Source organism: Raphanus sativus, unplaced genomic scaffold (genome assembly GCF_000801105.2).
Source record: "Raphanus sativus cultivar WK10039 unplaced genomic scaffold, ASM80110v3 Scaffold0150, whole genome shotgun sequence".
NCBI lineage: Eukaryota > Viridiplantae > Streptophyta > Magnoliopsida > Brassicales > Brassicaceae > Raphanus > Raphanus sativus.
The window spans coordinates 46564-58897 of record NW_026615470.1 but is presented as its reverse complement, the minus strand read 5'-3'; the positions used below and the strand labels follow the sequence as shown (position 1 = coordinate 58897).

The 12334-nt window shown below is 34.9% G+C and overlaps 3 protein-coding genes across 4 annotated transcripts; all 3 read left to right on the top strand.

The window, feature by feature from the left end:
• Positions 1-2356: 2356 nt before the first annotated feature.
• Positions 2357-4646, top strand: LOC130501287 (phosphoglycerate mutase-like protein 1; the record flags this gene model as incomplete). Of its 2 annotated transcripts, none has more annotated exon segments than XM_056996177.1 (8): positions 2357-2482; positions 2586-2665; positions 3059-3161; positions 3336-3410; positions 3506-3594; positions 3885-4004; positions 4155-4196; positions 4281-4646. In XM_056996177.1, coding segments are annotated over 8 exon segments (714 nt in total), but the record flags the coding sequence as incomplete, so codon positions are not given.
• A 512-nt stretch (positions 4647-5158) lies between these two features.
• Positions 5159-7180, top strand: LOC108807243 (uncharacterized). The gene is made up of 5 exons (XM_018579505.2): positions 5159-5376; positions 6149-6284; positions 6431-6568; positions 6636-6757; positions 6833-7180. Exons 1-5 carry the CDS (start codon positions 5333-5335, stop codon positions 6984-6986), a joined length of 594 nt encoding a protein of 197 aa, XP_018435007.2. The 5' UTR covers positions 5159-5332; the 3' UTR covers positions 6987-7180.
• Positions 7181-8779: 1599 nt separating this feature from the next.
• Positions 8780-12316, top strand: LOC130501288 (probable rhamnogalacturonate lyase B). Its single transcript, XM_056996180.1, has 14 exons — positions 8780-8920; positions 9075-9220; positions 9415-9536; positions 9608-9673; positions 9737-9853; positions 9922-10041; positions 10123-10264; positions 10348-10518; positions 10591-10746; positions 10828-11025; positions 11111-11252; positions 11336-11612; positions 11696-11828; positions 11917-12316. Exons 1-14 carry the CDS (start codon positions 8875-8877, stop codon positions 12166-12168), a joined length of 2088 nt encoding a protein of 695 aa, XP_056852160.1. The 5' UTR covers positions 8780-8874; the 3' UTR covers positions 12169-12316.
• The last annotated feature ends 18 nt before the right edge of the window (positions 12317-12334 follow it).

Sequence of the window (12334 nt, the reverse complement as noted above, 5' to 3'; positions counted from 1 at the left end):
AACTGGTTCATACAGCTCGTCTTTAAGATACTTGTCCAGCTCGTTTACAACTTCTGAAGTTGTTCTTTTAGCAACCATAAACTTTGAAAAGGGATCATCAAAGTTGTCATCTTCCATATCCTTACATTCTTGGCTCGACTCGGTTACATTCTCACCATCACGAGCAGCAGAATCTTGTAGATTTAAAGTGTTGTACCGATCACTATATACCTTGAATATTCTCCCCAAAAGATCCATCACCAACTTAGACATTTCTTTGCACTTTGTATTACCTCTTCCATAGATAAGTTCAAAGCTGTACTCCGTGAAAACCATTTTGCGACGAGGATCAAGTATACCAGCCACTATTAATAGCTTATTGATCTTCTCAGTACCTTCCCAATATTTATCAAACTTAGCTGTCATTGCAGAAGCCATCTCCCTTAAATCAACGTCTTGACTATAAGACATATTCTCCACACTTGACTGAATTTTGCATATCTCATTATAGCAACCATTTGAAGTTATTTTTATAGAAGAAGAGAAGGCTAAAGTTGAGTCATAGAAAGACTTCAAGAACTTTACCATATGCCGCGCTTTGTCCCAGTCAACAGTTGTTGGAGGTCCTTTCCTCACCTTCCCATTAGAATCAAGTTCTTTGAACCATGCATCATACGGCTTATCCATATCAGCCATCTTTTCAAATGCAGTTCGATATTTAAGTGCACTTCTCAGCATCAAGTAAGTTGAGTTCCACCTAGTAACACAATCCAATATCACACTTCCTCTTGTTATCTTCTCAACATCCACCCAACGCTTAAAAGATTCTAGTCTTGAAGTAGAAGACCTCACATATTTGACAGCATTACGAACACTTATTATGCTCTTACTTATATCATCCAACCCTTCATTGGCAATCAGATTCAGTATGTGTGCACAACAGCGTATGTGCATAAATTCACCATTCATCATCAAAGCATCATTGTTCTTTTGGAGCAGCCGATCTTTCAAAATGCTGATTGCTTTATCATTGCTGCTTGCGTTATCAAGTGTGATAGAAAACACTTTCTCAATACCCCAATCATCCAAAGATCTTTTAAATTGGTTTGCAATGGTCTCTCCTTTATGATCAGGAATAGGACTAAAACTAATAATCCTTCTATGCAGTTGCCAATCCATATCAATGAAATGAGCAGTTATAACCATATAACTCAAAGTTGTAATAGCAGTCCATATGTCGGTGGTAAAAGAAATTGCTTGCTTATTGAGGCTTAAAGTAGTCCTCAATGCAGTTTTCTCAGCATTATACATACCAACAACCTCCCTTGTAATTGTTCTTCGTGATGGAATAGTAAACCAAGGAATAACAGTCTCACAAAACTGTCTGAACCCTTCATTCTCAACAAAAGAAAATGGCAACTCATCCATGATAATCATTTTCACTGTTGCTTGCTTGCACACGACATGATCAAAAGGTTTAGTCATACCAACACTTTTACCACCATGAACATTATTTCCACCACTAGACAAGTGTTGTTGAGAATCAGATTCCAGCGAATCTAAATAATCTTTGCACTTCTTCATGTGTGACATCAAAGTGCTAGTTCCACCTGTGGATGGACATGAATAGATCTTACCACAGTAATTGCATGAGCACTTTGATTCATCATCTTCAAGTTTAGTAAAAACTTCCCACGCCGGTGATCGTGATGGTAGTTTTCTTTTTGGCTTTGGCGGTACTGGTGGAGAATCAGATTCCTTTCTTTTACCGCTGGCCTTGTTTTTGTTATTCATCTACACAGAAAACATAGAAATTGTTAATTAAATAAAAAGAATCAAAGAACATTCAGTTAATTTACGTGAGTTTATTTACTATTGGAGAAGATGAACGAGACAGACGGCTACTTAGAGTCTTAGATGCTTATAGTTTTTAGGTTTTTTTGTACAATCTTTAGGTATTAGGATCAGAAATATATATAATAGTATTATTTGAATTATATTTGGAATTTTTTTTAAAATATATGGAAGTTAAGAAAAATGGAAAATTAACTTTAACTAAAATTTACAATATGATAATATATATATACATATGTATTTAATATTGGATTATCGGTTTGGTTCGGTTTGGTTCGGTTTAAACCCAAACCAAACCAAACCGTTCGGGTTGAGTAAAACATGAACCAATCGGGTTACATAAAGAACACGGTTTGGTTTGGTTCGGTTTAACTTCGGTTTGGTTGGTTCGGTTCGGTTCGGTTTGGGTTTTTTGCCCACCCCTACAAACAAATCCTTAGGTTGATTATGAAACAGTACTTAAAGGTAAACTGTAAAATTGAGGGTTATATTTTAATGTGTGTTGGACCGGAAATGGTTAAAGGTGAGGCATGCACAAGGAATCCACAATGTAGCATTAGAAGAGAAAGGAGGGACAGATGACATAGGTGATCCCCATTTCTCTCCAAAGCTTTTAGATGCACCTCTCTCTCCAAAGGGTATAAAACAGGTGAGAAGGAGATAAATATAATTAACTAGTTCTCTTAGGGATTAATATATACCTTGAGATGCACTGTTGTACATAAATATGAATTCCCGATATAATTTTGCAGGTTTCTGAACAGCAGAAAGAAATACTTAAATCAGGATTAATAAACACCGTCCAGTTAGTGATTACCTCTCCCCTGCGCAGGTACTGCTACACCTTCCTACCTTTTCGTACAGACCTCACAAACTAATTCAAACGAGTTTAACACTTTTGGACAGTTGACCAATTTGCGGACATGATGATTTGACAAAAAATGCTAATAACTATATTTTAAATAGTCATTTCTCGGATTTTTCCGTTCATTTCATTAAGTAATACTGTTTTCTTTCTCAAAATGACCATGTCCACCATAAGATAACTTTTTGGACACACTCCACCATAAGATAACTATTTATATTTATTATGTATAAAATTAAATTAAAATATTATTTTTAATTTACCAAAAAAACAGTAAACAAATTGATTTTGTTTTAACTTCTAAGACCAGCAAAATTCGCTACTAAATGGGTTAAATGTGACAATTTTGTTCGATTTCAGGGCAGTGGAAACTGCAGTTGGAATATTTAGGGGACAAAAAGTTATAAATCAATCGGACAACTTCCCTCCAATTGTAGCACTTGAGCTTTGTAGAGAACGCATGGTAATATTCTTTACTTCCCAAAACTTCTCAAAACGGTAGATACGTTATAAAAAACTATAAATTAATATGAGTGATTTTAATTATATCCCAAGACTTTGGCTGAAAGATTACTATATATTCCAGTAAGGTATGTAGATGAAAACTATGCACTCTGATCCATTGCTCTGTCCGCAGGGACTATATCCGTGTGATCGCAGAGAAAGTATAAGTACCCGTCGTATTTGTTTCCCGGAGATCGACTTTACAATGGTACGTATAGTTAATCTTACACCAATTCTTAGAAGTTCAAAATGCTCTAGTTTATTTTCGGATTTTGATAAAACTTATTTTTATTTTGGTCATAGGTAGAGAGTGATGAAGATGCTCTATGGAGAGAAGAGGAAAGGGAAAACCTAGAAGAGGTTTCTGCTAGAGGCCTTCGCTTTCTCAAATGGTCACCACCCTAATTTTATTTTCTCTGGACTGTCGCAATTGTCTTTCTACTAATCACAAACTAGTTGACAAGAAAAAACACAAAAACTAAACTTTAAATAGATATAAGAAGTCTCATTTAAATGATAATATTCATATTACATAAAAATTCTAGTGAGTCTTCATGCTTAGATCGATGATTCAAATTATGTGGAGGTATGTTGTACATTTTTATAAACATAGATCAGAATAATGTTATCATGTACATGGTACAATCTATGTCTTTATCAAAATTCCAATAAAAACATGTAGGTTATGGGAGAGACCAGAGAAAGAAATTGCAGTTGTTAGCCATGGGATTTTCTTGCAACAAACACTTCGTGCCCTGCATGAAAAAGTTAGCATACCTCTAGAAGATAGTCTTCTCACAAGGTCGACTATACGATTCCCCAAACTAATTAATCAGCTTCTTGTTAATTTATTTGTTTTAACGTGTAATTAAAACCATGGATCCTTTGTCATCGTACGTATATTTTGTAAGTATAGTAAACTGATTTCATTTATCTCTTTTCTTTTGTTTAGGTTTGCCAATTGTGAACTACGGTCAATCCGGATAGATAAGAGGTATCTAAAGATAGCTTTTAAGAAATGTAGGAGTTTTGAAGTATAGTGTTGTTTCTAAATTATGTTCACCGATTATAAGTGCAGTGACATGGAAGTACTAACGACCTATAACTGTAGAAAAAACGCGGCTCCAACTTCAAGTTCCCTTCACACGCTTGAATAAAAGCCATTCGTCTGAACTGTGTTTTTATGTTTGCATGCCATGGACTTAGCGCTTGGAACCAGGGAAGCAGGCCACATCCGAATCTGGTTACCACTAACCTATAGCCTATGCGAGGGCAGACATGCGTGTGAAACTCTCTCTCTTTTTGTTTTTCTTGATTAATGTTTTACTTCCTGGGAATCTCTCTTCTTAATTTCTTTTACTTATGTGTGATAGAGTACTTTAGCAAAAATGATCAGCTTAAGTTTGTGGTTCCGTTAATATTATATACATATTTGTCATTCCAATATGTGGTTGCAGTTGATTTTCTTATATGAATGCATGCATCATGTAAGGGAAAAATACTGAAAACTTATAATATCTGCTTAAGCTTGAGATGTTTATCTAAAGCTTGACTGATATATGCCAACATTAAAAGGAAACTCAAAACAAAAAAAAAAACTTATTTTGCATTTTTGCAAAAATTGTAAGTGTAAAGAGACTGAAAAGGTTGGTCCATTTGTTTAAAACCAAAAGGAATTTTGATATGCTATAGTTGGACAATATATGAAAATACCATATTTTTATATTCGAAGATAAAAAAGAAAAACAGATTTCATTGATTAAAAAAAAAAGAAATCCCTAGAAAGTAAAACATACATAATTTGAATGAGATTTTTATGTATTATAAAAAAGAGACTAATTGCAATTGCGCGTGTACGACAATGAGAGAGTAGAGGAGCGTGGGACGAAGACATTAATAATACAAAGTGACGTGGTTATAAAGTTTGGAAAGACGCCAAATAGAAAAGTCATTTATCAAAATTGTTAATCTATAAGAGTTTGGTTCAACCATATTCATAATTTTCATCTCTCAAAGTCGGTCCGAGCAAAACGATCATTACTGTTAAAGGTCTCTCCTCTGATCGTCTTCCCACCTTCTTCTTCATCTGATCTTTTTTATTTCTTTCCGTCCTTTTTGTTAAATCAAACGATGACCACTGAGACCGGAGAAATCAGCATCGTGTGCAACCACTGGTATGTTTCCTTCCCCGACACAATTGTCTAGATCCTTAACTCGGTTCTGTTTTGCTTCCCTTGATTGTTTATTGGTGATTGACTTTACTATTCATCCGTTTGTTTTTGGGATTGTTCGGTGATTTGCCAGTTTTTATTACATTTTGTATGTCGGATTGAAGACACTTTATGAGCTGCGTGTTCCATTTTGGTTCCTGTAATCTCTAGAATCAGCTAGGCTTGTGTCGGTGATTAGTTATATAACTATTGGATTATATTGCAGAAAGAGTTGATTTTTATTTGGTTCATCCACTTAAAGGTTGCTTTTTTTTTTTTTTTTTTTTTGCTTCTTCCCCTAAATTCTTCATAATTAGGAATTTACATTTGATGTTTTGTAACAATTCCATTGTGAATTTTGTATTTGGAGTTAACTTATTCAATTACTTTGATTCTGTTGGTGTTTACAGATTTATCATTCTGATTTTTGTTTTCACCCTTGCTAGATTTTTTTTTTACTATTTTAACTTGCTTTAGCGTAACTTGGATGGTTGCATACTTGCATAGTTTCTAGAGGAGTATGTATGTATGTGTACTTTGTCCATTCATTGTAGCGTTGAGTCTGCTGAGAGACTGGGACAGTTTGATGAATGATGTAGTTCTGATTGGTATCATTGAACACTATTCCTTTTTTTTTGTATATGATCAGTGTTTAGCATATACTTGGATGGTTGATCCCTCCATGAGTGTACCTTATTAAGATTTAGCGTGTACTAACAATCCTAATGTTTTTCAGTGACAGAGACATTCCAGCACAAAACATCGATCTGCATCGTGTACACTGTGCCCGGAAACTAGAAAAATGTAAGATTTGTGGTGATATGGTTCCCAAAAAACATGCTGATGAACACTTCTCCAACACACATGCTCCGGTACACTGATTTTTATTTTGTATCTCTCACCAGTCTTTAAACTGTATTCTGTTTTATTGATTTCTACATGAGAAATTCAACACTTTGTATAGTTTCATATGGTGTACTATCTCTTATGATTATTCCCTTTGAACTGCATTGAGAAGGTACCATGCTCCATGTGCAAAGAAACCATAGACCGTGAGGCTTTTGATAGTCATGAAGGAGAATTTTGCCCCAAGAGGATAGTGACGTGTGAGTTCTGTGAGTTTCCATTACCTGCTGTTGATCTTGCTGAGCATCAGGTATATCCACTGATTTTTACCTGTTTTCTCTCTGATTATCTGATTCGCTCTGTTTTATTTAAATCAGGAAGTATGTGGCAACCGCACGGAGCTCTGTTATCAATGCAACAGCTATGTTAGATTGCGAGAAACATATAGTCATCAAACCAAGTGCCCTGGTTCTGTGCTAAACAGTGTTGAATCATCCAGGTACATTTTCTGATCCAAATGCTTTAAATCTTTTGGTTAATCTCATGTCCTGATATGGATTATAATGTTTAAAAGGATCCCAAGAGCAGCAGAAGGAGATGGAAACGGCAGGAGGAGAAGAGATGGGAACGGTTTTTCTAACAAAAGGCTTTTCTTCACTATAGCTATAACTGGAATAGCTGTCTTGATAGGATCTCTGTTCTTCCAGAGGAAGCCTGAGACGAGCTAAGCAGAGAGTTAGCTCGTGTGTAGTTCTGTAAATTTGCTACAAGTACTCCCTTCGGACAGATTTGAAGGAAGGGTTTTATACATTTTAGTGCTTACCGAGACAGAGAGATGTTCCTCCCAAAAGATTGTTTTAAGCTGATCACCATGGACTTTTCTTTTTATATTTGGTTTCAATAAAAAGAGATTTCAGTTTTATTTTGTTTTGTGGGCTTTTGTTAGTTTGGGCCTTTTAAAAGTTTTGGTTTAGGCTGCTTAAAAGATGCAAGAAATTAGTCAACATTGTCCACTTAGTGCAGGTTGATGGAAAAGAAAACTAGTGTGTTAGCCATAAAATTTGGTTAAAATGACAAAATTATATAATCAAGATTTTGAGATCTCTATAAGCTTTATATTTATGTCTTCTGTTGGTGAGATTTATTAACTTTTAAATCCATTTAAGAAATTTAATAATAGTGACATAAATTTAAGAATTTTAATAATAGTGACATAAGTGATATGAAATCTTTACGTTAATTTTATTGATTAGTAAATGGCTTTGACCATTCTTAAATATTCGATCTTCTAAATCCAATATATTGAAGAAAAAAATCAAGGAAAAATCTGAATACGTAAGAAACTGATTTTTTTTTGTCACGAACGTAAGAAATTGATTTTAATATTTAGAGTAGAAGATTTTTCTTGGAACTCATTTAAAGTAGAAGACTAATACTTAAATTTCAAGTTAAAATATTGTCCTAAGATAGTAACAATATAAATGCGTAAATGCCTTTTGACCAATATATTTTTTCATTTATATATATTTGATTTTTTTTTTGTAAAGTATATATTTGATTTTTTAAGGCAATGTCTCTGTAATTTTTTTCCTTTAAAGGAAGACTATTAATTGAGTTAAAACTATATTTACACAAACAGATGCTAAACTTAATTAAATTATTAATTGAGTTATTTACAACAACTTTTTTATACAAATTTCGTTGTTGTTCTATGGAGAACATCCTAATGTTGTGTTTAAATAGAATATAGTTTCCTTGATGTATTGTCAATGATCCATACTCCAGATGAGGCAGCCGCATAACAACTTTTGCTTCAAGCATTAGCATCCTTAATATTCCTTCTCCTGTTCGTGTGCATTTTATACGTATATCTACATCTCTACGGTATATATTGTCATTTTTATACGGTGATCTCATCGCATACGGTACGTACTCAAGGTGAACTCTTTAATCATGAGCTTGGTTTATGCAAGTCTCCATAAGGTATTTGTATTAACATACGTCTTTCATCGGATGTTTTTAAGTATTGAGTTTTCATGCATATCCGAAATAAACATAGTCCTATCGGTTGGTGTCACCGTCAAGAAGTCGAACCACTTTCAGGTGAACTGGATTTATTGTGAATATTCACTTTTTACGAATCTGAGCACGTGAGCACTAATCTACAATAATTGATAAAATCTTTAAATTTAATTGAATCTTCTATCAAAATGTCTAAATGGGGTTATAATATTCCGATTTTTAATGAATATATATATATATGTATATGTATGTATCATGTATGTAACTAAAAAGAAGTACTGTTATTTCAACCATAAAAGTCTTCTTATAATGAAAAAAAAAACAAGAAATGCTTTGTTTATAGCACAAGAAAAGTTCACAGATACCTTTGTTTTACTTTTTGTCTTGTCTTTGTCCTACTTCGAAGTTTTTGTATTGATAATAGATTCTTATTAGAAAACAACCTATATAGATGTTTGAGTTGTCACAATATAATAGACGCTTCTTCATTTCTTCTAATTCTTACTTGCCTCATCTCCACAACTTCACATGTCTAATTATCTTTGTGGACAGCATTTCGAGAAAGCTCCAAGACAAATCCGCTGATTCTTTATCATGTTTCTGTTCTCTTCACATGTTTTACATCTCGTGACTACCACAGGTACGCATCAGAGAAGAAAACACCATTACAATTCTTTTGAGAAATATAATGCATTTTGTATATATATATTCGACCTTTCTTTTTAAAATGATAGCAACCTACCTCCTAACAATACGTTACTGTATGTGTGTGTACGTGTTTGGTTGAAAATAAGGTCACCAGAGACACTTATTGAGACAAAGAGGATGGATGATTGCTTTGATCATGTTCTTGTCTTTGTTTGAGATTGCTATCTCTCAGAACCAAAGTTGTGATCCAGAATCAACACAAGTCTTGCAATTACTTTACCAAGATGGGCATGTAAGTCATTTTTCTATATGTTTTCTTTTTCTAATCAACATACTTATCATTTTTCTATATGTTTTCTTTTACTAATCAACATACTTAATTAGCTTTTAGTTCACTATTAAACTTGTTTTAGTAATTTCTAGCTTCCTTGATATGCAAGTCACGTGGAGCGTTTAAGAAACCCTAATCTATATGATTAATCACAGGTGGTGATTGATAACGGAATTTTCCAATTAACTTTGTCAAATCCTGAGGGATTTGTGACTGGAGTTAAGTACAATGGTATCGAAAATGTGCTTGCCTATACCGGCCATGAAAATGATAGAGGGTAAGTCTAGATATGTATGTGACTCAGTTAATGCCCTGATAAACTGAATCTAAGTCATGTGTTTACTGCAGTTACTGGGACTTAGTGTGGAACTTTCCAGGAAAGAAAACTAAAAAGACCAAAGGCACATTAGACCGGTAAATTTTTTAGACTGTAGTTATGTATATTCCAGTGTTAAATTTACTTGGATTAATATGCAGGATTGAAGCGACAAAGATGGAAGTGATAACGCAGAACGATGAACAGATAGAGATATCGTTTTCAAGGACATGGAATGCTTCTTCAAATGTGACTGTTCCAGTGAATATAGACAAGAGGTAGTTAATACTAGTATACATACATATTCTTGAATCTATATTTATCGAGTATGAGTTATTTTTTTCAGGTTTGTAGTGCTGCTGAACTCGTCCGGGTTCTACAGTTACGCCATATTCGAGAGGTTACAAGGGTGGCCTGCTGTTGAAATTGATAATATTCGATTAGCAATTAAGCTAGACAAGGACAAGTAACGTTACTGTACTTATTCATCAATTATTATGTAACTGTTTACTATTCAGATTAGTGATTGATTTTTATATCTGTATAGGTTTGATTACATGGCGATTTCAGATGAGAGGCAAAGGTACATGCCTCTACCAGATGATAGGATTCCACCTCGAGGTAAGCCTCTTGCTTACCCCGAGGCCGTTCAACTTCTCGACCCTATTGAGCCTGAGTTCAAAGAAGAGGTTAAATTTCATTTCTTTCTAGAAAACAGAGCAGTAAAAACAGAGGAAGCAGAGGATCATTAATCTTGATTATGACCTTACAGGTGGATGACAAGTATGAATACTCAATGGAGAGTAAAGACATAAAAGTTCATGGATGGATAAGCACCAACGATTCAGTTGGGTTCTGGCAGATCACTCCAAGCAACGAGTTCCGATCTGCTGGTCCTCTCAAGCAGTTCCTAGGCTCTCATGTCGGTCCAACCAACCTCGCGGTGAGCATAGGTTTCAGCATTTGGATTCATTACGATGGTTAATAACTAATATGTGTGTGAAATGGAAAATAGATATTTCACAGCACTCACTATGTTGGAGCAGAACTAATCATGAGTTTTGAAGAAGGTGAAGCATGGAAGAAAGTGTTTGGACCTGTCTTTATTTATCTCAACTCTTTTCCTAAAGAAGTTGATCCTCTCTTGCTCTGGCATGAAGCCAAGAACCAGGTCTTTCATATATATATATGCACATGCACATTATGTAAGAATAACAGAGAGCTGAGTAGTTTATTTGTCTGTTTGTTACAGACAAAGATTGAAGAAGAGAAGTGGCCTTATAACTTCACAACTTCAAGTGATTTTCCTGCATCTGACCAAAGAGGATTCGTCAGCGGTAGATTACTCGTTAGAGACCAGTACATAAGCAGTGAGAAGATACCTGCAAACGGTTCCTACGTGGGGTTAGCTGCACCAGGAGATGTTGGGTCATGGCAAAGAGAATACAAAGTACTTTCTATAACCTACCGATATGTGATTTCCTTCTTCTCCCTCTTGTTACCTACTAATTATAAAGATTTGATTACATTGATAGGGTTACCAGTTCTGGTCAAAGGCCGACGAAGAAGGATACTTTTGTATAAACAATGTGAGAAGTGGTCGTTACAATCTCTATGCGTTTGTTCCTGGATTCATCGGTGATTACCACAACGACACCGTTTTCGACGTTTCTCCAGGTTTGAATACTTGTAACACCACAACACACTGTTCCATATGTATTGTTGTGTACTAACAAAGAGTAAATATACAATGGAAGCAGGTTCGAATATATGCCTAGGAGAGTTGGTGTATGAACCTCCAAGAGACGGTCCGACTCTATGGGAAATCGGTGTACCGGACCGAACCGCTGCAGAGTTCTACATTCCTGACCCTAACCCGATGTTTGTGAACAAACTATACGTAAACAGTTCTGATAATAAATACAGACAATATGGATTGTGGGAACGGTATTCAGAACTGTACCCCGATGAAGATATGGTCTACGACGTTGATGTTGATGATTACTCTAAAGATTGGTTCTACATGCAAGTCACACGGTTAGCATCTTTCTCAATTCATATTCAAACCCACACTAGGAATATAAAACTTTGTTAATGTATATGCAACAATGGCTTTGTAGGAAGCGAGATGATGGAGGATACAACGGTACTACATGGGAGATCAAGTTTCAATTCGACGATCAAGTGACAAATCTTACGGGAGATTTCAAACTGCGAATCGCTCTAGCCACATCAAATGTAGCTGAATTGCAGGTGCGATACTAACATTTATGTGTTAAGATTTTACATGGGAGGACTAACACTAACTTCGTTTGAGATGTTTGGTCTATCTTTTTTGTAGGTTCGGGTGAACGATGTTTCTGTGGATCCACCACTGTTTACGACGGGGCAAATAGGAAAAGATAATACAATCGCAAGACATGGTATTCATGGACTGTATTGGTTATACAGTGTGAATGTGCCTGCTTCGTCTCTTGGCCCGGGATGCAACTCCATCTATCTAACACAACCGCTTGCCATAAGCCCGTTTCAAGGACTCATGTACGATTACATTCGTCTAGAGTATCCTGATTCTGTTTATCATATCACTTAGATCATAGATTTTGTTTTCAGTCTTTACCTAATAAGGTGATTACTATAAAGATAGAAATATACAGATATTATTTTCTTAATTGATAACTATTGTTGTTAATCTTAGTTGGTATATATTATATAATAGTCAATTTTATTAATTTTACTTATTTTATTCTAATCCTCCA

Excerpts from the sequence above, each read along its gene's own strand:
- LOC108807243 (XM_018579505.2), top strand. The coding sequence starts at position 5,333 with ATGACCACTGAGACCGGAGAAATCAGCATCGTGTGCAACCACTG. Across the intron at positions 6,285-6,430 it reads TCTCCAACACACATGCTCCG|GTACCATGCTCCATGTGCAA; the intron begins GTACACTGATTT and ends TGCATTGAGAAG. Across the intron at positions 6,569-6,635 it reads TTGATCTTGCTGAGCATCAG|GAAGTATGTGGCAACCGCAC; the intron begins GTATATCCACTG and ends TATTTAAATCAG.
- LOC130501288 (XM_056996180.1), top strand. The coding sequence starts at position 8,875 with ATGTTTCTGTTCTCTTCACATGTTTTACATCTCGTGACTACCACAG. Across the intron at positions 10,747-10,827 it reads GGCATGAAGCCAAGAACCAG|ACAAAGATTGAAGAAGAGAA; the intron begins GTCTTTCATATA and ends TGTTTGTTACAG. Across the intron at positions 11,613-11,695 it reads TTCTACATGCAAGTCACACG|GAAGCGAGATGATGGAGGAT; the intron begins GTTAGCATCTTT and ends ATGGCTTTGTAG.